Raw genomic sequence first — 24,668 nt, 5'->3', positions numbered from 1 at the left:
ATGTCACAAAAGCAATCGCCTGTGTTACTTCATCTTCCTAAACTCTTTTTCAAACATATCAAAGAGCCATGAGCAAAGGAATAAATGAAACTGTGACAACTAAGCATTGAAATAGGTGGAAATGAATCTGTACGCAAACATACCTCCGTGGCTTACTCAGCTTCCTTCTACAATGAAGCATTACAGCGATCAATTTTAACAAAACAAGCCTACTCAAATGTATCTAACCTTACAATTCCATTGTAACATGCTGACAATTTTGTCTTGACATTGTTGTCACATCTCTGTCGGGCTAATTATACGTTATTCGTGCACTCACTGTAGTAATTTCACCACTCTGCACTATTTGCACATCTGCTGTTGACCAATACTGGCCACTCGCATGCTTGAGAAGTATCTGCACCATTTGCACAATTCACACTGTTACAGATTATCCGTCTATTAGTCATTTCAAACTGCTCTAAATTGCTAGAGGACTGCATCATTTGCACAATTGTAAAAAAATAAAACCAAATTGTATCGGTATTACCGGTAACCTTTCATTGCTCACCGACTCTCCGTACTGTGTTTTTATGTCTCAAAAGTATTTTCTGTCAAATGGCTGTCTGTTGTCGTACTAGAGTGGCTCCAACTACCGGAGACATATTCCTTGCGTGTTTTTGACATACTTGGCAAATAAAGACGATTCTAATTCTGCTTCCTTACAATTTTCACTCATCATTCTCTTAAAAAAAACAAAACAAAAAACAACAACAACATAGACTTTCAATATAGGCAACAAATATTCTGCACGGTTTCCACAGAATGAGAAAAGAGGTGGAGTTTGACAACACCGCAGATATTTTGAGGGTTAAAAGAGCATTCATAAATTTGTTGTTTTTGTGAAGCTATTTTCAACACTTGGAATTGGTTAATATTACCTAAAAATAACAGACAAAGCCGGGACAGACCAGTAGCATTGATTTAAAAAAATAAATAAAATGAAATTGTCCATATTTGGACAAACGGCAAATATGGTAAATATGTTAATGCTCCTTAACTTAATTTTTTTTTTACAAATTTTCTTTACAATTAATAAAACGTGAACTTCATAGAAAAATAAAATACGTATTTTTTCATTTGATAATTTAGAATAAAATATATGACAAAAGTCAAGAAACACATTTTAATCAATTTCAGGGGGGCGGGGGGGGGGGGGGGAAACTGGCTAAATTAACAACAAATATGACAGAACATCCGATAATATAGATGTTAGCGGGCCGGATTACAGAAAGGAGCTGGTCGTGGGGTTGCCCACATGCCATACTTTGAGCACCGACTGTTATAGAGGGTCTTTAATGAGGGATTTGAGCAAGATAATGCAAGTCTGTGCTATTTTAGATCCCTAGACAGTGGTGATATGGGAATATTTGTCATATTCCAACCCGAAGCTTGCATATAACACCAACTTGTGGATGCAGACTGACTCATCCTGCCAACGAAAATGTGCTGATCCCCCCCCCCCCCCCCCTTTCCTTTTTTTGCGCGCACGGAGCTGCGATGACGGCGTTTGTTGACGTTTGGGAGGGAGAGAGGGAAAGAGGAGTGCGGTGGGTCGATGATGAATGAAACTTCGGATCAGTGTCACCCCCCCACCACCACCTCCTCCTATTGTCCCACCGTGGCAAAGTGGGCGGACTGCAGTCGTCTCCGGCCGCCCAATGGCAGCCGCGACTGCGGAGCGGAGCGCGCACAGGCACTTTTCTGCCATGCGAGGTCCCTGAATGCATCACCCACCATCACTGCCACCGCCGCGGAGACATGTCAGAGCCTACCCCGGCCCCGGCCACGGCAGCTCGGAGCGGCGTGACTCGGGAGCTGTATTTTTTTTTTTAAAAAAAGACAAAACTGGGAATTAAAAGCAGTGGAGTGTTTCTTTTTTTAAATTATTTTTTTTGAAGTGAATTTTCTCATCTTGATCATCCTTGTGTGAGGCGCCTGAGCCGCTTTCGCTCCTCCATGTCATCATGATCCTGTTCTCCTCGCGCAGTGTTCTGCTGTCAGTCTACTACCCGCAGATCTTCCTCATCCTCACCAGCGGCAGTTACCTGTAAGTTGGTGCCAATTAACCGGCCTGCTTAATTAACTCTTCCTTCGCACTCCTCCGGGTGAGGGAGGGGGAAAAAAAGTTGCATTTGTGTGATATGTTATCATGCAATTTGCACTCTTCTAATGAAACCTCAATTTAACACATTCCATTCAAGAACAGTGGAACACATTTTTACCAACTTCTGCGTGCCGGCTTCATTTTGGCCACAGAGTGGCAGAGATGTTCAAGAACAAATGAACCACGTTGAAGAATTAGGGGGGAAAAGTTTATTAGTGTTATCTTATGACCTTATCATCCCAGTGAGTTCATTCATCACTTGCTTGACATCCTAATGCCTCGTGGATTTAAATTAAACACCAATCATCCCTGCAGGATCCGGGCTTCCAGAGTAATTACTAAGCCATTCTTTCGCTCTTTTTCTTCCTCTCTCGCTTTCTGCCCGCTTCCTCTGCTGCCCGGAGACCCCAAACCTGCTGCTAAAATAGATGTGTGGTTTTTGGGGGTTTTTCCAAGTTAAAAGTGGGCTCTGCTCACTGCACACACACAAACGCAGCCCAAACTGTGGCGTGCACATTAAAGCCATAAACGTGTTGTTTATTTGGATTACGCAAGTTTCCTCTTGGGGAAAGCATGGTGTAGTAGTGGTGAACACATCTGGATCACAGTTCTGAGGTTCGGGGTCCGAATCCAACTTCATGTGTGCCAGTTCTCCCAGCGCTTGCGTGGGTTTTCTACGGGTATTCCGTCTTCCTATCGCACTCCAAAACCAGCTCTGGTCCCGTCTTGGGCCCTCCTGCGTGGCGTTTGAATGCTGTCCCTGTGCTCGTGTGTGTTTTCTGCAGTTACTCCAGCTTGCAATCTCATTCCAAAAACATGACACATGACGTTGAAGACTCTCAATTGTCTATTGGTGTGCGTGTGAACATGCTGGTCTTTTGCCTTTATGTGCCCTGCGATTGGCTCCTGACCAGTCCAGGAGGGTCTCTACTGCATGCCTTTTGCCTGTCGGTCAGCTGGGATGGACCCCAGCTCACCTGTGACCCCAATGGGCCTTATGCGGAACATCCCGTGTGCACAAAACGTGCTTGATGATATGATGCAGTTAACAAAATGTGCTTGTTAGATTGCACAAATATGAGGAAAGTAAGACGTTTTCCAACTCATTCTATCAGCTAAGATTCACTGCTTGTTGTTGGCTATCGTATTCATACTTACATACAGTATGCAAGATGAAGCATACAGTTTGAAACCGTTGTCCGTTTTCATGGCGGGAGTTTTAGATGTCGCCCTACAAACGTCCAAGTCTCCTGCCATAGGGCTCAACCAGTGACCTGAATCGAAAGAAGTGCTTTGTCTTGTTTTGACGAATGTGGAAGTTGGTTGGACATAACACATAAGTGCTATAGAAAATGGATAGACAAGACGTTTCCTGTTGAACACCGGTGACAAAAGCATCCCCCGATTTAACTTGTGCTCATTTGACACTAGTATGGATAATATTAATCATAATAACAACCATATTAATAAAGTGGTGCCTTAATATAAGTGTTTAATTTATTCCGTATGTATCTCAAATAATCTTTTCCCATTGAAATGAATGGAAATGCCATTATTGCGTACCAGCGTCCTTCCAAAAAACTATTTTTTTGTGTTTGTGTATATTATTGTGCTTTATAAAAAAAATTAGTAGTAACATTATTGAATAGAATGTAAAAAATGGTTTGTAAATCATGATTTAATATAGCAATTCAATTCGCTGCACTGCTCCCGGGGGTGTGCCCTCCATATTTATTAAAATTGCTTTTTTTAAAGCCCAAAACATCTTGAAATAGTGGGAATATACAACCAATGATCTTTTTGGGGTTGGTTTCCCCCAATAAAAGAAAAATAAGACAAAAAAGGAAAAAAAAACAGGGTAAAAAATGTGCAGAAACGTGAATCCACTGGTGCTGAACTCTGAGTATGCAGGGGTCCACTGTACTGTAAGTGTCTCAGTAAGATTCAGGATGAGTAGTCATTTTTTTGTAGAGAATAAAGAATATATGTCTGTGAATATTGTTATATTATCTGAATACATGTGTTGCTCCACCGTTTGTGTTCAAATATTTGTTGCTTACTATTGATGCTAATTGTTAGTAAGCAATGGTGTTTTTCATTGTATGTTAGCATTAAGCTAGCAGGGCAGTTTGGTTGTTTTAAATTTAAATTGTCTTATGAATAGTTTGACAGTAAACTATAACTGGGAGTGGCATTAAATAGCTTGAAACCTGTTTTGATGAATTGTTCACTATTTGTCAAAACGCTGCTTATTGTGATGTGAGGTGAACAGAGTTTACTGCTACCATACAGCGCTCGTAACAAGTTAAAAATGGGCCACATGACAGCTCGTACCTTGAAAAACCCATAAGTCGGGTCACTTGCATCTCAAGGCACCACCGTGCTGTCCCCCCAGGGATACTTTTGAGAATGTGGGAATAGCATGCATCTGTCCATCTATCCATCATGAGTAGAGGGAGGGAGGGGGGGGAGAGAGAGAGAGAGAGAGAGAGGGAGAGAAAGAGCATCCCATTCAGCCCTAAAATGCAAGATTTCCTGCTGTTAGGGTGGGGGTTGTAGTCCTCCATCTAAGTCAAAATGTGTCTCAGACATGATTTTTTGGAGTGCATTCCTCTGTACGATTCATGCCTGGGAGCTGAAGCTGTGTCAGTGCGGCTCACACAGCGTTCCATGTGACGACGGCGAAGGTGGCCACGCAATAACGTCTGCTGTGACGTCGGCCACCCACTTTGTCTCAAGGCCACACGACACAGTGATGTAAGAGGCTCTCGCTTATACGGATGACGCCCCCCCCCCCCCCCACACTTTTTTTTTTTTTTTGTGTTGTGCCTGTCAGGTCACATTGGCAAAGATGTTCAGCGGAATGTGGGTTTCCACTCTGACTCACTCCGAACGGAAGCGGAGTTCCCATCCACTCTTGATCAAAAATTTTGCCTTTCCAAAGATTGGAAGGCTCAGGTATTCTTGTGGCTCTGGATTGCAGTTGGTGTACAACTGCATTACATCTTACAGAGAGTTTTTAATATTTTGAATGAGTGTGAGCAAAATAATATATTTTTTATACCTCTTATCCTCATTGGCCTCATAGGTAGGGATGCACCAATACCAATTTTTGTAGTACAAGTACTTATAGTTGACTATTCGCCACAGTACCAGTACTTTATAATGTCATTATCTCTTGCAATTGTGATAAAAAAAGTGTTTTATTTTAATCAAATATTGTTAAAAAAACTCCCAAAGGTTTCTTGAACATAACATAAATTTCACTTAAATATGCCACTTTTTAGAGTACCACTTGTCATTACTGACATTTTAATGCAGCGGAACGGTGTCAAACTCATTTTTGTCACAGGCCACATTGTAGGTACGGTTCCTCTCGAACGGCTGCTATGATTGTGAAATCATACAAATGTTTCATTACCTCATCATAGTATTACATATACATACATTTATGGATAACTAGTTTTTAAATCAGGAGTCGTTTGTTCATGACGATTTGAAATTTTGGTAAAGATCTGAGCGAGAATCATGGAAGTTAATGCAAACTATTTGCTTTTGTGGGCCACATAAAATGCTGTGGCGGGCCGTATGTGGTCCCCGGGCCTTGAGTTTGACACGTGTAACACAAGGTATTTCAGTTATGGGGTGTCTCAGTCTGAACACGAGGGAGCACTATGGAAATGGAGTAAAAACAGTAGATAAGAGACAAATAATAAATAAGAGATGAAGAAGAATGTAGAGTTTGATGAATACAAGTAGGACTGTATATACCACGTTACCACTCTGTGTGAACTACAAAATCAAATGAGTGGGGAAAAAAAAAAATACAAGACTGCTTCTTGAGAATACTACAAGTTATAAAATAAAACTATGACAGGACTAGTGGTAATACTTCATCACACCATTGTCGCGTTGCGGACAATGGGCCCGAGCGGAGTTCATCCTCCATTTTGCTCATAATTTGCAGTTGCCTCTCAGTGTTGTCATCAGTGTCCTTAAAAGTATCAGAGCGTCGCATCCCGGAATGTTTACGAGTATTGTACAGACATACAGAATCGGCACCGATAACGCGCCCCAATCGCTGGTGAGCTGGAGCTGAGCTGAATTTGTGCGAGAGGCAAGATACACCCTGGACTGGTCCCCAGCCAATCACAGGACACACATATACAAATATTTATTCCAGTGGGCAATTTTGAGTCTTCAATGTACCTAACATGCATGTTCTTGGAATATGGAAGGAAGATGGAGTACCTGGAGAATTATATCGACTTGTATTGTGCTTTAAAGACCCAACAATAAAACATGGTTCAAAAAAGGCCATTTGTGTTCATCTACTACTTTCTTATTGTGATAGCTAGGGTTGGGCATCGTTTGAATTTGAGCGATTCCGGTTTGAAATCATTCTCGATTCAGATTCTTTTAGGGGCTGGGTAAAAAATGTTTGCATGGATTAAATAAAGGGTGTCCAAATTATGAACATCCATTTTCTTAGCAGCCTGCAGCATAGACTAAAATGAACATTTGACTCAAGGTTCTTTATAATTAGTATCAATATCAAACCGATGAACTAAAAGGCAATGTGTGTGGAACTAACCCAATTGACTTAATATTCATTAATTAATGTTTCAGCTAAAAGTTAAATATAACATTGTTAAAATAGTTATTTTAACTGTTTTAACTATTTTATTTTATTGTTTCACTCACCCAGTTGACTTCACTGACAGCATTGTTAAAATAGTTATAGTTAGTTTTGTTATAGTTATAAAATAGTTATTTTAACAATGCTATAACGGGACAAGCGGAAAGGAAAAGAAGAAGATATATCGCTGCCGCTGTATTCGGTTTCATCACGTCAAATGGTTTAAATGGGCAAGTTTTAACTTGACTTCTTGGTTTTAAGCTTGTAGCCTGTTACTTTGAAGGGTACGCACCAGAACTCAGCATTTTGGCACGAAAAGTAAATTCACATGGCACCGGTGATTTTTTTTGTATTTTTTATTTTTTTTAATGGATGGAACCAAATGCTCTAAAACGCTGATTCCTTTCCGATGGTTAGTGTTTGTAATAATGTGAGACGTTTGTGAATTTTGTCCCAATGCATTGTGATGTAAAGTTGCCACGGTGAAGTTTTAGCTCAATGTTAAGCTTTTTTTTGTTGTGTTTTTGTCATCGGCGCTTACGTTGGTTAGAACGCTAAAAACCATCAGTGCAAAAGTGCAAGCAACAGTTTACCTTGTTAGCTGTCTTAATGTTGGCATAGACGTATTTTATTGTTTCACTCATCCAATTGAGTGAGAGTTGACTTCACTGAAGCTCCGTGCGGTGTAGGCTGAGGCTCGGAGCGCGTCGGACACTACACATCTGGAAAAACTCCTTTGCACCATATAATCTTATTCCCAGTGTTGCACTGAGGCGACTGGTCATTCATTTTTACAAAGACGCACTTTTGTTCGCCGCCGCTGCCGTTGGGCACAAGCACGTCATAGTGCTCGTTCTTCTTTGTTGGTTTACGCCGCTTCTTCGTTGCTTTTTGCCACTACTTCTTCGTGGCTGGAAGACTGCGTATGGAAAATGGGAACCAAAATGTTTTAATTCGAACGGTTACGGGAGAACCGGAACGTTAGTCCCGGTTGCAATCGGTTCTGGCCCAGCCCTAGTGGTAGCGCATACTGCCAATTGCAGAAACTTCTACTGCTAGTAATAGTTTAATTGATCATTTGGTCAATTTGTGTGGAATTGATTGCTGATTAATTGTGTGCATGAATTAATTTTTCTGCTCGATATAATGATGGAATGGAAACAGGAGTTCAGAACTTTCAGAGGCTCCATAGTTGATACAGGACATTTTGTCAAATCGATGTCCTTACCGATTCCTGACTTCCATGAAACCATCGACTGCCTCGTTGTTGTCAGAGCGCACGTTGCCGACTGCACAAACTGCCTCTAGGGCTGAGTTCTATTCATAGTCATCTTTGAGACCGCATTTAGGCAAAGGGGGTGTTTAGCGTGTAAGAAAGTGGGAGCCAACACAACGAGACTGGTTTGTATGGATGGGATATCGCGGTCGCCATGGGCGACCGCATATACTGCAAAGGGGTGACACAGGGGTCAGCGGAACAGCAAAAGGGCAATGAGGTGAATGACACATACAAGCTAACAAGGAGCAGGCTTTTTTATTTAGTATTTTTTTTAAACGAGCAGTTCGCAGGTGTTTCTTTCTGTCTTGCAAATTCCGAGCTTTTTATGATTTTTAATTTGAAGAGCAAGAGGCAAACAAACTTTTTTTTTTTTGTATTCGACCCTGTGCAAGCCCCTGAGTGCAGCGAGGCAACATCACTTTGATAACAGCTGCAGTTGGGTTTCTTTAGGTTTCTCTGTCTGGGTGGAAAAAGCTGTTGTCAGAAAGCAAGTTCTAACCATCCATCAAGTGTTTTGCTCTTAATCTCCAACCAAGAGTTTTTTTTGTGTGTGTGTGAGAGAGAGAGAGAGAGAGAGAGAGAGAGAGCGAGAGAGAGAGAGAGAGAGAGAGAGAGAGAGAGAGAGAGAGAGTGAGAGTGAGAGTGAGAGTGTGTGTGTGTGTACGCTCAAATCCCCACTGGAATAAGTCTGGTGTCATGATCCCTCTCCTGCGTCACCTCACCGTGTCAAACACCTCTCAGTCAGTGACGTCATACTTGACTCGGGCTTCCAAGTGCCCCCCCAAAAAAGCTTACATATCCTGTGGTTGTGATGCTATAAACAGTCACCGGGAGGGTGAAGTTATGATCGGTGCTAATCTGTTTGGCTGCAAGCATACGATTGGATCTTGGGTCATCTCATAAACAGCATTTAGTCACCTTTAGATTAAGTGTTGATAATGCAGCCCATCTGCATGTCGTTAATGTACAGTAAAAGCAGCTGCAAATCATAAGGAATGATTTAATTGTTTTGTTGTTGTTTTTTACGATAGCTGGCTATAAACTCAAGTCTGCATCATCATCATCATCTCACACACACGCACACACACCAAGATGCAGTCTGGCAGTTCGAGCCATTACCAGTGGGAAGCTGCATTTGGGGGTTACATTATTTATTGGGTCTAGGAGGTTTTCATCAGTGTTTGCTACACTAGCGAGATTTCCATGGACATTGATGAGCAATCTCTTGAGTGCATTTTAAATAAGAGCATATGCGGATGATGGTGTCTACATCACTTGCTAGATTACCGTAGATTCAGTATGTTCATTCCACATGGACACATTATGTGCCTACATTACGTTTACAAAAAGCACACTTCTTGAAGTGTCTACTCTAGACCTGTGACTCCTAGGACTTTCGAACACTAGGCCATATCACTTCATTATACCGTGGACCCCCGCTATTTGCGGGGGATAGCGACCGGACTGGACCGCGAATATCGAAAATCCGCAGGTAATTGACGTCCATTGTGATTGCATTTAACAAAAAAAAAAACAAAAAAAAGAGATTCTTGAATAAGCGTTTTTGGGGTTGGTTCCCCTCAAAAAAAAAAAAAATCAATTAAAAAAATGTGAATTAAAAAACAATCTGAAAATAGGTGAATCCGCGGGAGCCGAACCGCGACGATGCGGGGGTCCACTGTACGGCACTGAAATACTACAATTCACCCAACTGGATTATCTAGTCAGTTGACAGATACAGATATTTTCTAAATCATAATACGTGTACATTTCACGAGCATGTGTCTGTGTGTTTGCCAGTGTTTCGTGGACTTTACATTTTAAATTTTTTTTACTCTGGATTATTTCTAATTGTTCTATTTATTTCCATTGTACGAGACGGTGTGTATCATGAAAAACAGTTGAGCTCACATGACCATATGAAACATACAGTACATTGTGCGGGCGATGTGCCAGTGCATGACCCAGCAAGCGGTGGATGTTTTTTTTTTAACTGTGGATTATTTCTAGTTGTTGTCTTTATTTCTAATGTGCAAGGTGGCAGTAATCATAATTTGATAATTTGCGAGGAGTAAGCAATCAGTATAAATGATTACAGTATATGACATACTTTGCGTGTAAGGTGTGTCTGCGTGACCCAGCTTGCCATGTACTCTTATTTTGTAGATTATTTTGAATCTTTTTTATTTGTATTTTTTTCTAAAATGCAAGTTGGTGTTTAACATGAATAACGGATGAGAGGAGAGATCACCTACCCATTATATGCATACTGTTTACTGGCACTTTTCTATGTGTGGCCCAGTGTATTTTGACTTTAAAAAAAAATAAATAAAAAAAAAAATTTTTTTTTTTTTTTTTTTTTTACTCTGTGGTTTATTTCATCATTCCATTTGTGTCTGTTGTGCAAGGCGGCGGTTATCATGAATAACTGGCAAGAGTAGCGAGCAATGTTATTGATGATATGATACTTGATTTTTTTTACTCTTTGGATTATTCCTACTCGGTCTGGAACCAATGCATTGATTGCATAACACATACCGCATGTATGTGGTTGTGTGTGAGCAGCGTGCCTTGTACTACTTTGTGGATTATTTTGAGTTGTATTTATTTATATAAGGTGTCTGTTATCTTGAACAAATGGAAATGAATTATGACAAAGTAATTGTATGACATTTCTAAATTGGATTTTTTAAATATACTACTTTATGCATATCCAAACTGGATCACAGTGTAAATTCAGCCTCAAGGTGATAGACATTGAAGCTCTTATTTAGGCGAGGCATGTGTGATGATGATGATGATGATGATGACGATGGTCCAAATTGAAAGAGGTATTATGATGTAAATTTAATAGGAAAATCCCAACAGCTAAAGTCGGGATGTCCAAACTTTTTCGTCTAAGGGGTCGCATTCAGGAAAAAGGAATGAAGATTTGGGGCACTTGTGTTTGTGAAACATGCTGAACCCAAACGCATATAGAGTACTGTCGGTCAACATATGCGAAGCAGTTACTTTTTTTCTTTTTTTTTGGTAACTCAGTGACAAAGCAAAAAAAAAAAAAAAAGTATTATTTGTATATCTTCTACCATTCAAAATGTATTTTAATTGTGTACTATTTTCAATCATAAATTGTCTTAACATTTAACTTTTTAAAGCATTTTAAATTAGAATTAGTGTGGTAACTGAAACCTTTTTGATTACAATTTTACATTTTCATTAAAAGTTTTGTTAATTTAAAAAAATCTCAAATAAAATGTATCTTGTTAAATTTAAATGTACAAATGTACTTTCTTTCATAACCTTCAGATGAACGCCATGGCTTTAATTTTTTATTAGAATGCACAGTAGACAATTTTAAAAAAACGCAGTCGGCCTGGACTAAAGCATTAAAAGGCTTTCACTTTACTATGGAAGGTGCATCAATCAGTGGTTGAAATTAATCATAGTGTGGAGAACCTCACGAGAGTAAGTGAGCCTTCTTTTGGAAGGAAGTTCTAACAGTTTTAGTCACAGTGTGCGTGCATCCATGTACATTATTTTTGTGTGATGGTTTTGTCTCTGTCTCACTTTTGGCAGGGCCCTGTCCTCAGTGGTGGCTCTGGGCGCCAACATCATCTGCAACAAGATTCCCGGGCTGGCACCTCGTCAGCGGGCCATCTGCCAGAGCCGCCCGGACGCCATCATTGTTGTGGGCGAGGGCGCCCAGATGGGCATCAATGAGTGTCAATATCAGTTCCGCTATGGACGCTGGAATTGTTCGGCGTTGGGGGAAAGGACGGTCTTCGGGCAGGAGCTGCGTGTAGGTCAGTCTGGCTTTTATCGCAAAAGGCTGCGGTGCTTTTGTTCTTACGTGGCTTTCTCGTGAGAACTGCTTTGAGCTTTGGCCAATGATATTACAGTATCGGCAACTTGTTCTATCAAGTCTGGAAACTATTATACTCTGTCATAGCAATTTATCTAGCGTCCATGGGGTGCATCTGAAATAGTGCTCAGTTGGAACTTTGTTTGTTTATCTTTGGTTGGCTTGTTGGTTAGCAGGCTTATGGAAAAACTACTCTACACACAGCCGAAGCATTCGCCCTACCCAGAATGCAAAGGATGCGGTCCCGTCCGTCTATTCATGCAGTCCTACATCATTTTATATAAACCAGTAAGCAGCCAAACTAAAATACAAAGCAAATACAGGATGGGTTTTCCTCCTTTGTGAAATTATTTGTTTCTCTTTTTGGCGATTAAGTCTCAATGGAAGCTTTCCCCTCTCCTCCAGAATGTAAATGGTAGCGTGCTGGCCATCTGTTTGAAACCTCTTGCATCGTTTTACAGGAAACAAGAAGGAGCCGAACTAAAAAGGCATAGACAACTAAAAATATTGCATGGCTTTTCCACTTTTGTTAAATAAGATCTCTTTATTTCCGTTTTGAGTCACAATGTAAGCGTTCCCCTCATCCTAGAATGCAAATGGTAGTCCTACCGTCTTATCACATTCTCCATGAACCAGAAAGTAGCCTAACTGAAATAGACTTACAAAAATATGGCACTCCACGATTGAGAGGAATGTATTCTACTTTTGCTGTTTGAGTCATGATGGAAGTGTCCCCGCTTCCTCAGAATGCAAAGTCCCATCCAATAAGTCGTAACGTCTGATCCCATTCTACATGAACCAGGTGGTAACTCAAAATGGAGAGACAGTGTGGAGTGTGGTATTGCCACTTTTGTTCAATCATTTTTTCACTTCACTGTTTCAGTCAAGGCGGCATGGTGGACGACTGGTTAGAGCGTCTGCCTCACAGTTCTGAGGACCGGGGTTCAATCCCCGGCCCCGCCTGTGTGGAGTTTGCATGTTCTCCCCGTGCCTGCGTGGGTTTACGCTGGGCACTCCGTTTTCCTCCCACATCCCAAAAATATGCATGGTAGGTTAATTGACAACTCTAAATTGCCCGTAGGTGTGAATGTGACGAATGGTTGTTTGTTTGTATGTGCCCTGCGATTGGCTGGCAACCAGTTCAGGGTGTACCCCGCCTCCTGCCCGATGATAGCTGGGATTGGCTCCAGCACGCCCGCGACCCTAGTTAGGAGAAGCGGCTCAGAAAATGGATGGATGGATGGATGGGTGTTTCAGTCAACATGGACGCATTCCCCCAGTGTCAGAATGTAAACAGTAGATTCCCACTCTTACTCAGGGTGGATGATTATGGAAAAAATAATAATCACACATTTTTGGATTGACATTTGAACCCATGATTAAGAAACATTACTATTCATTGATTTCAAAACTTGAGTATTTAACTCCAAAATCTCAACTTTCAATATACATATCCTGAGCTCGATATGGACTGGAAATGTAAAGACTACCCTTGAAGGACTGGTGTGGTGGGGCTGGCTAAAGTTGAAGAGCTTGCACTTTTTTTTTTTCTTTTGCTCCTTTGTCATTTGGTCATAGACCACTTTATGACTGATCTTCATCCATCTATCCATCTTCTGAGCGGCTTGTCCTCACAAGGGTAGCGGGAGTGCTGGAGCCTATCCCAGCTATCATCTGGCAGGAGGCGGGGTACACCCTGAACTGGTTGCTAGCCAATCGCAGGGCACACATAAACAAACAACCATTCGCACTCACATTCACACCTAGGGGCAATTTAGAGACTTCAATTAACCTACCATGGATGTGGGAGGAAACCGGAGTGCCCGGAGAAAACCCACGCAGGCACGGGGAGAACATGCAATCTCCACACAGGTGGGGCTTGGGGATCGAACCCCAGTCCTCAGAACTGTGAGGCAGATGCTCTAACCACCGTGCCGCTGACTGATCTTCAAATGATTAAAATTGGTTATGTTACCTTAGGGTGCAGACAATTTTTTTTTTGTTCTGGTCAACATCCGACAACTTGATGGCCAAAGTTGTCCCTTTCTTCCCAAACAAAAGCTGCCGTTCTGTTTCTGACATGTTTTCGGTTGCTCGCTCCACATATTGATCCACACAAGTCACACGCTTATAAAATAAAATAAAAAGCGCATTCACGGTGCTTTCACAATACACGAACTTGCATAACACACCGTGTAGTGCGACACGTTAAATCATTTTTATTATGATGTTTTTATGATTGTGAGAAGCCAAAATTGAAATCAAGAGCAAAATTCGATAAATAAGCCAGACCTACATCTTACTGCATTCTCCATGAACCAGAAAGTTGCCAAAATAGACTTGCAAAAAATTGGCGCGCAATGCTAAGAGGAGCGCGTGAGTGTATTCTCTCGTTTTTCCACTTCAATCACAATAGAGTCAACCCTCAACTCCCAACTGTTCCTATAGGCTTTCCAAACACGAGGCTCCAGGGATTTATTTTGCATCATTACCATGATCAAAGTGTTGCCCTGTTGTAGAATCAAAAATGGTATGGTCCTGTTGTCCTACGCCACCATCTTTAATGAATCAGGAAGTGTTCTGCTCGTATATGGATGGACAAACACATAAATGACTTGCATTGACAGATTATCTTTTAGCTACCATCTTTGTTTGTCTCACAAAACAGGTGTATCTGTAATGTTCGCACTGGACATTGTACATGACTGACAATAATCTGACTACATTTGCTTTGAGTTCAGAGCTTGCAATCCTGTGGTCATGCTATTGAAACCTCAGACTTTCCATCATGTCTGGAGCAGTCCTATTGTCTCGCTTTGAGGCGTTTGAAACGTGTAGTAGTACCAGTCCCTCTGTGGCCTATGAAATGTGGCTCTTCAGAGGCCAAACCCAAGCTGCACACATCAGACGGTCCAAAACTCAAACCAGCGACGCACAACACACTCTTTGACGCTCTATTGTATAACCATTTGGGTTGGCTCCGCGCAACATAACTTTGCATGCTACCGATTCCGGCCCATGCGAGTTCTCAAGTGCTGCGTTTCGCCTTGGTGCAACGGGTCACTCGGTTTGCAGCAACAAGCAAAGCCCTGCTTAAAATCTACATTTGATAAATGAGATTGCAGATGAGGGGACAACTAATGGTGGCGTTCTAAGCCAACTAGTCGGACACATCTGTTTTTAATTGGGTTCAGTTGGTTGCTATGCTTCTTCGCAAGTGCAGAAAAAAGACGTGAAGCAGACATTTGTAAAAAACAAAACAAACAAACAAAAAAAAAACGCTTGGGTGCATTGTTTTTGTTTTACAGCCTATATGTCATCTCACTTTGTGGCCATTATGTTGCGGCCGGGTCATGCATTTAGGCCAGTGGTTCTGTTTAGAATCACGTTGTCTTTGTTGTATGTGCTGCTTTTTGTTTCAGTGGCGCTTCTGTGTGTGTTCGACACGACTCCCAAATACTCATCATTTCCATCGGTACATGTTGATTTGAGGAAAAACATGTGGCAGGTCTGCTTTTAGTGCTTCTGATGCATCTGTGTTGATTGCTATTAGCGATGCGTAAGTGTAGCTACAATTCCAACTAAAGTTTCAGAAACTTTTAGTTCTGGGTATGTCCAGTTCCTCAAACTAATAAGGTACCAATCAGGTGTGTTCAGCCCTGCAGAGCCTTGCCTTACAGGTTTCCTGGACTTCGTTAAAGTACCCTTGCTTCCTTCAGTCTTCATACATTACCTCGAAACTAGCCTGCAATGATTAATCGAATAATTAAGCAAAATCTCTGCTTTGACGCGTGGCAGTGATAATTTTCCATCGGAGTCATGTTACTACAGTTGCACACACCACTCCGTCAAGAATTACAATGGCACGATGGCGGAGAGCCAGAAGGAAAGAGTTGTTAAAAGACAGGGAATGTCAAACGTTTGTGATCCTTTCAGACTTAAATAGGAAGATAAAGTGCAATGTGCACCAAAACAGCACCTCTACGATCGTCAACTCAAGGTAACATTTTGATCATAGCTAATTTATTATAGCCTACCATCACTAGTTAGAACACATTGTAATGCCCCCGCAATTGGTTAAGGATAGACAAAGCACTTTCGCGCTTTAATGAGCAAACAGTAAAAAAAATACAAAATAAAAAAAATGAAAAAGAAAAACACATCATTACGATGTGTTGATGGGCACAACTCACACCGACTCACTCAACACGCAGACTAGCTAACGGGTTGGCCAGCTCTGCACTCTCATTCGCTGACACCCACGTCAATCACCAGGCCAGGCCCTGCCTTTTAACTCAAAAGTCACAGATGCTACAGTAAAACGAGAGGATGGTGACCCCAAGTAGAAAAAAATACTTGCATCTCACTTACACGTTATTGCGTGTACTGATCCAAAATCAATCTTTATTTGGTTAGCCGAAAAATCGACCGGATAATGGTAGAATGCTCAAGTCTTAAAAATAAATAAATAAATAATACATTTTATTTAAAAAAATAAAAAAGATTGATAGCTGCAGCCCTACTCTGAGCTAACAATGGGCCTCCAAAAGTTACAAGCCCCTAAGTGTGTCAAGCTACTGCAGTTGAAATGCACCATTTGTAATTCCAAAATTACTTGGAGTAAGAATAAAGAATCAAGATCAAGGCCAGAACTCTGACTGATTCATTAATACAGGTCTCACGACTTGAATGAAACCAGCAGAGGTGATGTTGATTCACTCTCAACTAGTTTGGTGTCCAAAGAGGGATAACATGACATCAGCTATGGGAAATTGAACTTAATCCATAACAGGTGGCGCTATTTTGCTCAAAACAAAACTGGCATGGAAATGGGATCAGAAAATTCAAAGATTCTCCTGCTCCATTAAAATAATGTTTCAAGAAATAAGGATTTATGCTGCTGGAAATGTGATTTCTTAAGATAACAACATTTCTTTCCAAAATACTGTATTAAGCTGTCAACGTTGCCCCGTTTGTGACCTTGCGGGAAAGTTTGTGATTCACTCGTGATTGTTTGAGCTGTATGTGCAGACTTCAGGAGAAAACATTGCTTGTCATGCAACCAACATAAATGCAACGTTTCCTCCAGCTGTGGTGCACACCGCTGCGATTGGTTTGAGGTTTAAAAAGCGCTGTAGTCAAGTCTGTGGATAAGTTGCAATAAAAATGTTGAGTTGCAAAAAAAAATAAAATAAATTTGGACGCCGCTAGGAAGTGATTATAGATCACAGCTCAGGGATGTTGCTAATAAGCATTTCGGAATTGTTGACAACATATTGTTGAATATTGGGCTACAGTCAGGGTTACTCTTAAGTCTGTAATTCATCCCATAGGTACAATTGTTGGACTCTGAGATAACAGTTTATATGTTTCAAGGGAGGGAAATGTACAGGTATGGTCCTAAAAAAATGTTTTTCACAAATTAAAAGAGCTCCCAAGGTTTTTGTCCATCCAACAACACTGCACATCTGCTTAGCTTTTGGCTTTGACATGACAGCATTTTAACGTGACCTGACAGTTGGTTGAAAATGGCGGTATGAAGAAATTAAATTTGAATGAATATTTTTTATGGGAAGGACCAAATGGGAATTTATTTCCACAGGAAATATGCGAATTCAGTGGGAATTGCGGGTAATTTATTGGAAGGGTATCATATTCAAAACATATAGTGTATATAAATATTGTTTTAACATAAGCAGACATCCAAGCAAAATAGATAGCTCTCCTTGCCCACTTGCGAGGGCATTACAGTACCTTAATTCTTCCATTTTTTAATCTGAAAGTGACTCATAACTCATATTGGCTTGCAGCACAAAGTAAAAAAAAAAAAAAAAGAAAGAAAAGAAAATGAAAAAAAAAGTGACTTCTCATACTTGATAAACTCAATTTGGGGCTCCACAAGGCATGAAATCCAGTTGTTTTAGTCAGGTTTTATTCCCATTAATTCCAGTTAAATTTGACAATTCTGGGAATTCCATAACCCTTGTCAGTTATCATATAAAGTCTGCTTCAAGGTGGTTGCTTGCCATATGAAGCTTTATCGATTTTAGCGTTCCAGTGCTGCCGCCTTCCCCAGGCGTTGCGCGTGCGCCTGCTCTATGAGTTTGATGTTTTCATCAGTGGTGGTAGTAGCAGACCATCCGCTGTGTGGTTTGTAGATCCTGTTTCGAGAAGCTTGCCATGGATAGAGCAAATTGTACTAGGTGTAGGAGCAGTGTGAGGGCCATAAAGCTTCTCAAAGTGCTGTTCAACTAGCGGCTATTTGGCAGTGCCAACATCCAACATCAATTGGCGAGCCATAAGCAAGGGAATGATATGCTTACAAAAACTGCAAACCCTAAGATGTCAAATGCTGATGGACTCACGTGTGTCCGAATGACACATGAAACGAAATGGGGAAGAAAAAAAAACAATAACAATTTGTCTATTTACTTTTTGGACAATTCTGGTAGCTTCCATTCTGGCTACAAAAGAAGACTCACATTTTATTAAAAAAAAAAAGCCCAAACAACTTCCTTCAAACAGCACACTCCAAGTTTAAATCAACACAATACCGAAAGAATCACCCAACATCGCTTGTTGTACAAGCAGATTACAGTTAAAAGTAATAGTGGAGCAAAGTCTATGGTGGATTGGTTGAGAGTTGTAAAGTTGAGCTCAATGGGTTGTTTGTCCCGAGGGATACTATGGTTAGAATCAAAATGGCTGCCAACCAGGAAAAAAAGACAAAATAGCTCAAAGTTGTGGCTGTGTGTGTGTGTGTCAGTGTGCTAGCACTTATCTTATTTTGTCGATCCCAATCCAGGCAGACAACAGATCCAGCAGCAGGTCCCAGGAAAGAAAATTGACATTTCTAAAAAATGCTCATTACAAGTCTTCCAGGCAGCAATAAATGTCCAACTCGTGTATCCTCTGTATATGCATCACTTTTCATCCATCTGTTTTCTCTTCCCTCCAAGTACTCTATTGAATTTTAATCCCCCGCCACAGGTGTGTCACCTTTATCTCCTTCCCCCTTGTTTACGTCCTACTTCCTGTCTTTCACTTCCTGGGTCAGCTCAGCTAGCCAGACCTGCTTTTTTTCTTACTTTACTCACTTACTTTTAGCTTCTCATGTACAGTATACTATAGTAAATACTTGGCTTTTCCTATGCAGTAGTTTTTGCATTCTGAATCCTCAGCTTCCACTGTCACCATGGTTGTGCCTTGATGTGTTTTAACAGCCTCATATAGACAATTGCTGCATGCTAAGCTGCCTCCGATTTTGCAAAAGTACTGTATTGATACAGTTCTCCACTATATCACACTTGATCATTCACACACATATTTTTTTAAGAAATAATTTCCCCGTGTTTTTACAGTATACTTGTTTCACTGTAATGCCCTCGCATGTGGGAAAGGAGAGACATAGTCACCCATGCGCTGTTCGGCCGTTATCCCCCAAGATAAACGGGTTCACTGTACCCCGTGTTTGTTGTCAATAACATTACAGGGAACCGTTTTGATTCGGGTTGCCACCCTTTTTTACACATTTACAAATTTTAAAAGATCATATTTTTTTCGTACGTACTGGGACCATAAAGAAGCCTTAAGTCAATGAAGAACCCCATTGATTTCGAAATACATGACGTGACAAGCGTATATATAGTATGTGTATTTGTAGTTGTTGATTAGGTATTTCAGTCTAATCCAACGAGAGATGAAGGTCTCTGGTGCAAGTCGACAGGAAGGCTACGCATTCACATTTGGCAGCATTTTTTCAACGTCCCACTCGGTTGCCGTGGGAGACCACAAACGTGAGTGAAGAATTCCCTCGTCAGTTATAGACACTGGAAAAAAACAAAACAAAAACTTGTCCACTTTAAACACCTGCCATCAACATCATTGCCTGCGCTATTTTTCCAGTATTTGTCGCCTTACTTCAAATTGTCAAAGTGTAGTATGTTATGGAATTCTTTAGCGGGCCATATGAAATCATGGAATACACCTCTGCAAAAAAAAATTTCCAATTCCATCCCGAAACCATCATCATCATAATTAAGTGCAAGGGAAAAGCTGTTCCGCTCCCATTGAAGTTATAAACTCAAATCCCTCAAATGATGAACACTAAACCTTTCCCCCCACAACGTGATCCCGTCTTATTTTTGGACTGCAAGCGAATTTGCTTTCTGAGAGCGCAAACATTAAACTCTTTGTTGATTTCTACTGTATATTCAACACAGGTGATTCACTTTCAAAGCCTGACCTGAGCCCACAATTTCTGAACCTTTGTTGCCTGGGCTTGAGTACCCAAATACTTGCATGGATTTTGCTTAAAGCAGCAGGGAGATTCAAAACCTCCAGTTGAAGCGCATCTCTTGTTTCCTCTCTAGAAACTGAGTTAGCATCTCTCTTGTGCCCGATGGTGGCATTTAGCCTGGGTTGGCACGAACGGATGCTGATTATGAACGAACAGGCTTTGAATATTCTATACTAAAGCTACACTGTGTAGAAATCTAACCTTAAAATAACATTGGGACTGTTTCGAGATCACTCTTGAACACTGGTATCACTGTCCTGTCAAAAATACACTCATTTATGGCATGTACAGTTTCAGGATTCCCACCATTACCACATATTAGTTGACAAAGGGTCAAATTTGGCCTCGGGACAGCCTCAGTGTACACAAAGTAACACCTTAACAAAATAATGTCATTTTAAAATACTTTCATGTTTTTATATTTTGGGTCACTTTAAGGAAAGTCATCAGATTTCAGTGTGAAAAAATGACATTTAGGGGATTTATATTGCTGTCAAATGTCAAAACATGTCAGGGTTAAAATTATTGTGATGTATTGGCATGGCATGAGAACGGCATACAGTGTATGTGTTGTTGCCATGACGACCTGGAATGACCTTTTAATGTTACTGCAGTGATTCCTAACCAGTGTGCCGTGGCACATTAGTGTGCCATGAGCGATCTTCAGGGCTGCCGTCGGAAATTATCAAATTTTATTTCCTGGTAACTGCTCAAAAAAAAGTATTCATTTACAAGAAACAATGTATCTTTGTTCCTCTATTTATGCCAGTGAGGCATAGTGACAGACAGAACAAATACATTTTCTTCTATTAGATGGCAGGAAGTACATACAGTAATTACTGTGTATCTACTTTTTGTGACTTTTTGTCTGTTGGTGTGCCGTGAGAGTTTCCAATTGTAAAATATATGCCTTAATATATACAGGCTAATTTTACCTTCTGCCATCTAGCGGCATTGCATTTGTTCACTATACAGTATGTCGCCGGCATAGATAGATGAACAAGTTTCATTATTTGTAGTAAATAAATAACCTTTTTTTGAGCAATAAACTGAAATAGGATGACTTCCCCTGGTGTACCTGATGATGTCTCACGGGATTGTTCATTATAGGTTGTGGGCGGAGCCTCGTGGGTAACGTTTGATAATTCGCCATGCAACACACAACTCCACAGAGCTCCAAACGTCGTTTTTTTTTTTTTTTTTTTTTAGAATTGCGGGGTGAGCATTATGTGGCCTCACCTGCTGTTCAAAAAGAACTCCTGTTTGCATTTATTCAACAGTCTAGCAGTTTTCCACTCAGGTTGTGGCCCTTAAAAAACAGCCTTAAAAGGAACATTTTGACCTATTTGCTCTCTTTCAAATAGCAATGCACTTGATGTCGGCGACTGGAACTTGAAAATGGACACCTTTCAGCGGCTACACTCAGCATCAAAGACCGGCATCATAAAACGGAGCGCTCCAGTTACCCTCTGTTTGAGTTTCCAGCCAGTTTGTCACCGTCCTCACTTGGGCTTCCCCTAGCTTGAAAGGGCTTTGTTTTGTTGTGCCGGCGGTGAGGTATTACACAAGTTTGATGTCGCTGTCAGCAAAGAAAGGATGCGGTTGCACTTGTGCAGGTCAGCTCGCTTCGTTGAGGGATAGCTGCTGTGTGTTTTGTAAGTATGAGTAGCAGCAAACAAAACAGAAGATACATGATCTTTAGATCAGTGGTTCTCAAACTGGGGTCCGCAAAATGATTTGCAAGGTGGTACTTGGTGTAAAATGTTTGCGAACCACTCATCGAGATGCCTTGCTTCCACCTGAATCTTAATTGATTGTCATTGCTAAATATTTCGGACAGGTGTATGCCTCCACGTTTGCGGAAACAGTTTGGGGAAGAACCTTTTCTGTTCCCATGAGTGTGGAAGAACTTGTCATCAAGCACCATTGCGATGGACTAGAATGGCTATTGAAGCAGAGCCAGCAGGCACAATGGAAGCTGTTATAGTGGCAGCCTCCATATATTTCTTCCTTCACTTTCTATGAGTGTAATGAAAGGGTGTCCCGATACTTTTGTCCATATAGTGTAGCTAAACGTCCTGCAGTGGATCCTCTTAAGATCGAGCGCAATCTATTCTGGGATGATAGTCATTTATTTGTGTTGAAAACCCGTTTTTGATGTCATACTAGTGTAAAAAAGAAGCTGACCATTGTAAAACTCTAAAAGTGTAAAAAGAGGCTACACAGCCATCCATTTATTTTCTGTGCCAGTTGTCCTCATTTGGTCACGGGTGAGCTGGAGCCTAACCCAAAGTGACTTTGGTTGGGAGGCGGAATTCATGCAAGACTAGCCACCGATCAATTGTCACAAGTCATATAATACTGACATTTACACCTATGGACAATATAGCGTCGTCATTGAACCAAACATGCTTGTTTTTTGGAATGTGGGAGGAAGTTTGAGGACCCAAAGAAAACCCACGCAAACACAGGAAAGAAAAAACAAAACGTGCACAGACATAATCCTTTGATGCTTGCTAAAATGTCTCGCAGAACGTCATACGTCAAGTTTTGTAGGACTTTACAGACATTTTCCCGTATGTTTAGCATCATAATAATTAGCCAAAAGAAACAGAGCGTTAGTGGAATGTTGGTGCTTAAATTGGAGAGTAGTTGGGACATTAGCGGACGTGATCACGTCTGTATTTTCCCCATCCTCCCATGATTGTAGTGACTCCCTGGCAGCCCCCTTGTCTTTCATCCACCTCCGCCATCCGCAAGCCAGTGGGCGAATCCACCTGCCAAGGGGCCTGAAAAAAAAAAAAAAAAAAAAAAAAAAAGCGTCCAGTCAGATAAAGGATGTTTACGTCAGCGCCTTCATTGAAAAGCACTTGTGTGGAAAGAGCTGCTGGAGACCTGGGGGATGCAGTGGAGGGGAAAGGTTAGTGCCGATAGACTGAGACAGGAGGAGGAAACTCAGTGCAAAACGGGCTGGATTCTGGATTCTAGATGCAGCGTGCTAACTTGTTATTTGTCTCCCATCTTATTTAGGGAATAAGGCCCAAGTGCTGACATGCAGTGCATTCATGCAGTCAATGAAAAAAATGTACATCTTTTCCTAAATAGTCACGCTGAAAGAAAGACATGCAATTACTATCCCTCTAATTGCCATTCTATTGTTATGGGAGCAGCCATTAATTGCGAGCTGCGGTCACGAGCGCGACACAATGCTTGCAGATTTAAAACGCATTATGGGAGCACCCGCCCTCTTCTCGGAATCACTTGATGGCTGTTTGTGGTGAAATCATATCCTCGCATGTATGACAAGCGCGGTCCGACCGAAAGCTAATAATGAACTGGCAACAGGACGTGAAATGTATTTAAATGACCGCTATGTTCCATTCATGCTTTATTTCCTCGGTCTGACAAAGGAAAAGGAAATGAGAGTTGAAGTATTAAGTTAGACTGGTTGACACTGTTGAAAACGCACACAGAGACATTGTATTGAAGTTGACGTTGTTGTTGTATGCGGTGTGGACAAAAGTATTGGGACAACTGGAAAGTCCACCTACAGTACAAGAGGAATGTATGGAAATATGGAGATTGAAGAACTTTTGTCAAATCACCAATGAATCTCTGGCTCAGAATCGGTAGTTGCAGTTTATCCCAAAGGTGTGATGGTCTTAACGTAACGTTCTTCCACCAAATTCACCCAAGCATGCCTTCAAAGACCTTGCTTCAACAGAAAATGGCTTTCTTCAAACTGCTGAAAGCATATAATTGCACCAAAATGTCTTGCCTCTTGCACGTCAGCTGGGATAGGCTCTTGCTAACCCGCAACCCAAAGTGTTATATACTGTACTGTAAAATGGATTGGGAGGTTAAATAGATGTGATACAATTCATTTATTCATATAGTGTATAACCATGGTTGTCTAGCCAAGAATAAAAGAGCTCACAAATGGAATTTGACTGTTCTGCTAATTTGCAATACTTTTCTTTGGCCAATATAGGCTACGTTCACACTGCAGATCAATCCCAATATTTTTTTTGCCCACATGTGCCATGCATCTGATATTTTTCAAGTCAATGTGAACGGCACAATTCCGATTTTTTCGAATCCGACACAGGCCTTTTTTTTGTTCGCGAATCCATCCGTCCATCCATCCATCCATTTTCTGAGCCGCTTCTCCTCACAAGGGTCGCGGGCGTGCTGGAGCCTATCCCAGCTGTCATCGGGCAGGAGGCGGGGTACACCCTGAACTGGTTGCCAGCCAATCGCAGGGCACATACAAACAAACAAACATTCGCACTCACAGTCACACCTACGGGCAATTTAGAGTCTCCAATTAATGCATGTTTTTGGGATGTGGGAGGAAACCGGAGTGCCCGGAGAAAACCCATGCAGGCACGGGGAGAACATGCAAACTCCACACAGGCGGGGCCGGGGATTGAACCCGGGTCC

General features: G+C 41.3%; 1 protein-coding gene across 1 annotated transcript in view; it reads left to right on the top strand.

Annotated features, from left to right (window-relative positions):
* The first annotated feature begins 2,003 nt into the window (after positions 1-2,003).
* The window catches only part of wnt7bb (wingless-type MMTV integration site family, member 7Bb), a 40,330-nt gene continuing 17,665 nt past the window's right edge, over positions 2,004-24,668 (top strand). The window contains exons 1-2 of the mRNA XM_061676582.1: positions 2,004-2,089; positions 11,641-11,867. Of these exons, the coding sequence (XP_061532566.1) occupies positions 2,007-2,089; positions 11,641-11,867 (310 nt within the window). The 5' untranslated portion in view covers positions 2,004-2,006. The remainder of the gene's footprint in view (positions 2,090-11,640; positions 11,868-24,668) is intronic.

This window comes from Phycodurus eques, chromosome 5, assembly GCF_024500275.1.
Source record: "Phycodurus eques isolate BA_2022a chromosome 5, UOR_Pequ_1.1, whole genome shotgun sequence".
NCBI lineage: Eukaryota > Metazoa > Chordata > Actinopteri > Syngnathiformes > Syngnathidae > Phycodurus > Phycodurus eques.
This window is presented reverse-complemented; position numbering and strand designations above follow the sequence as displayed.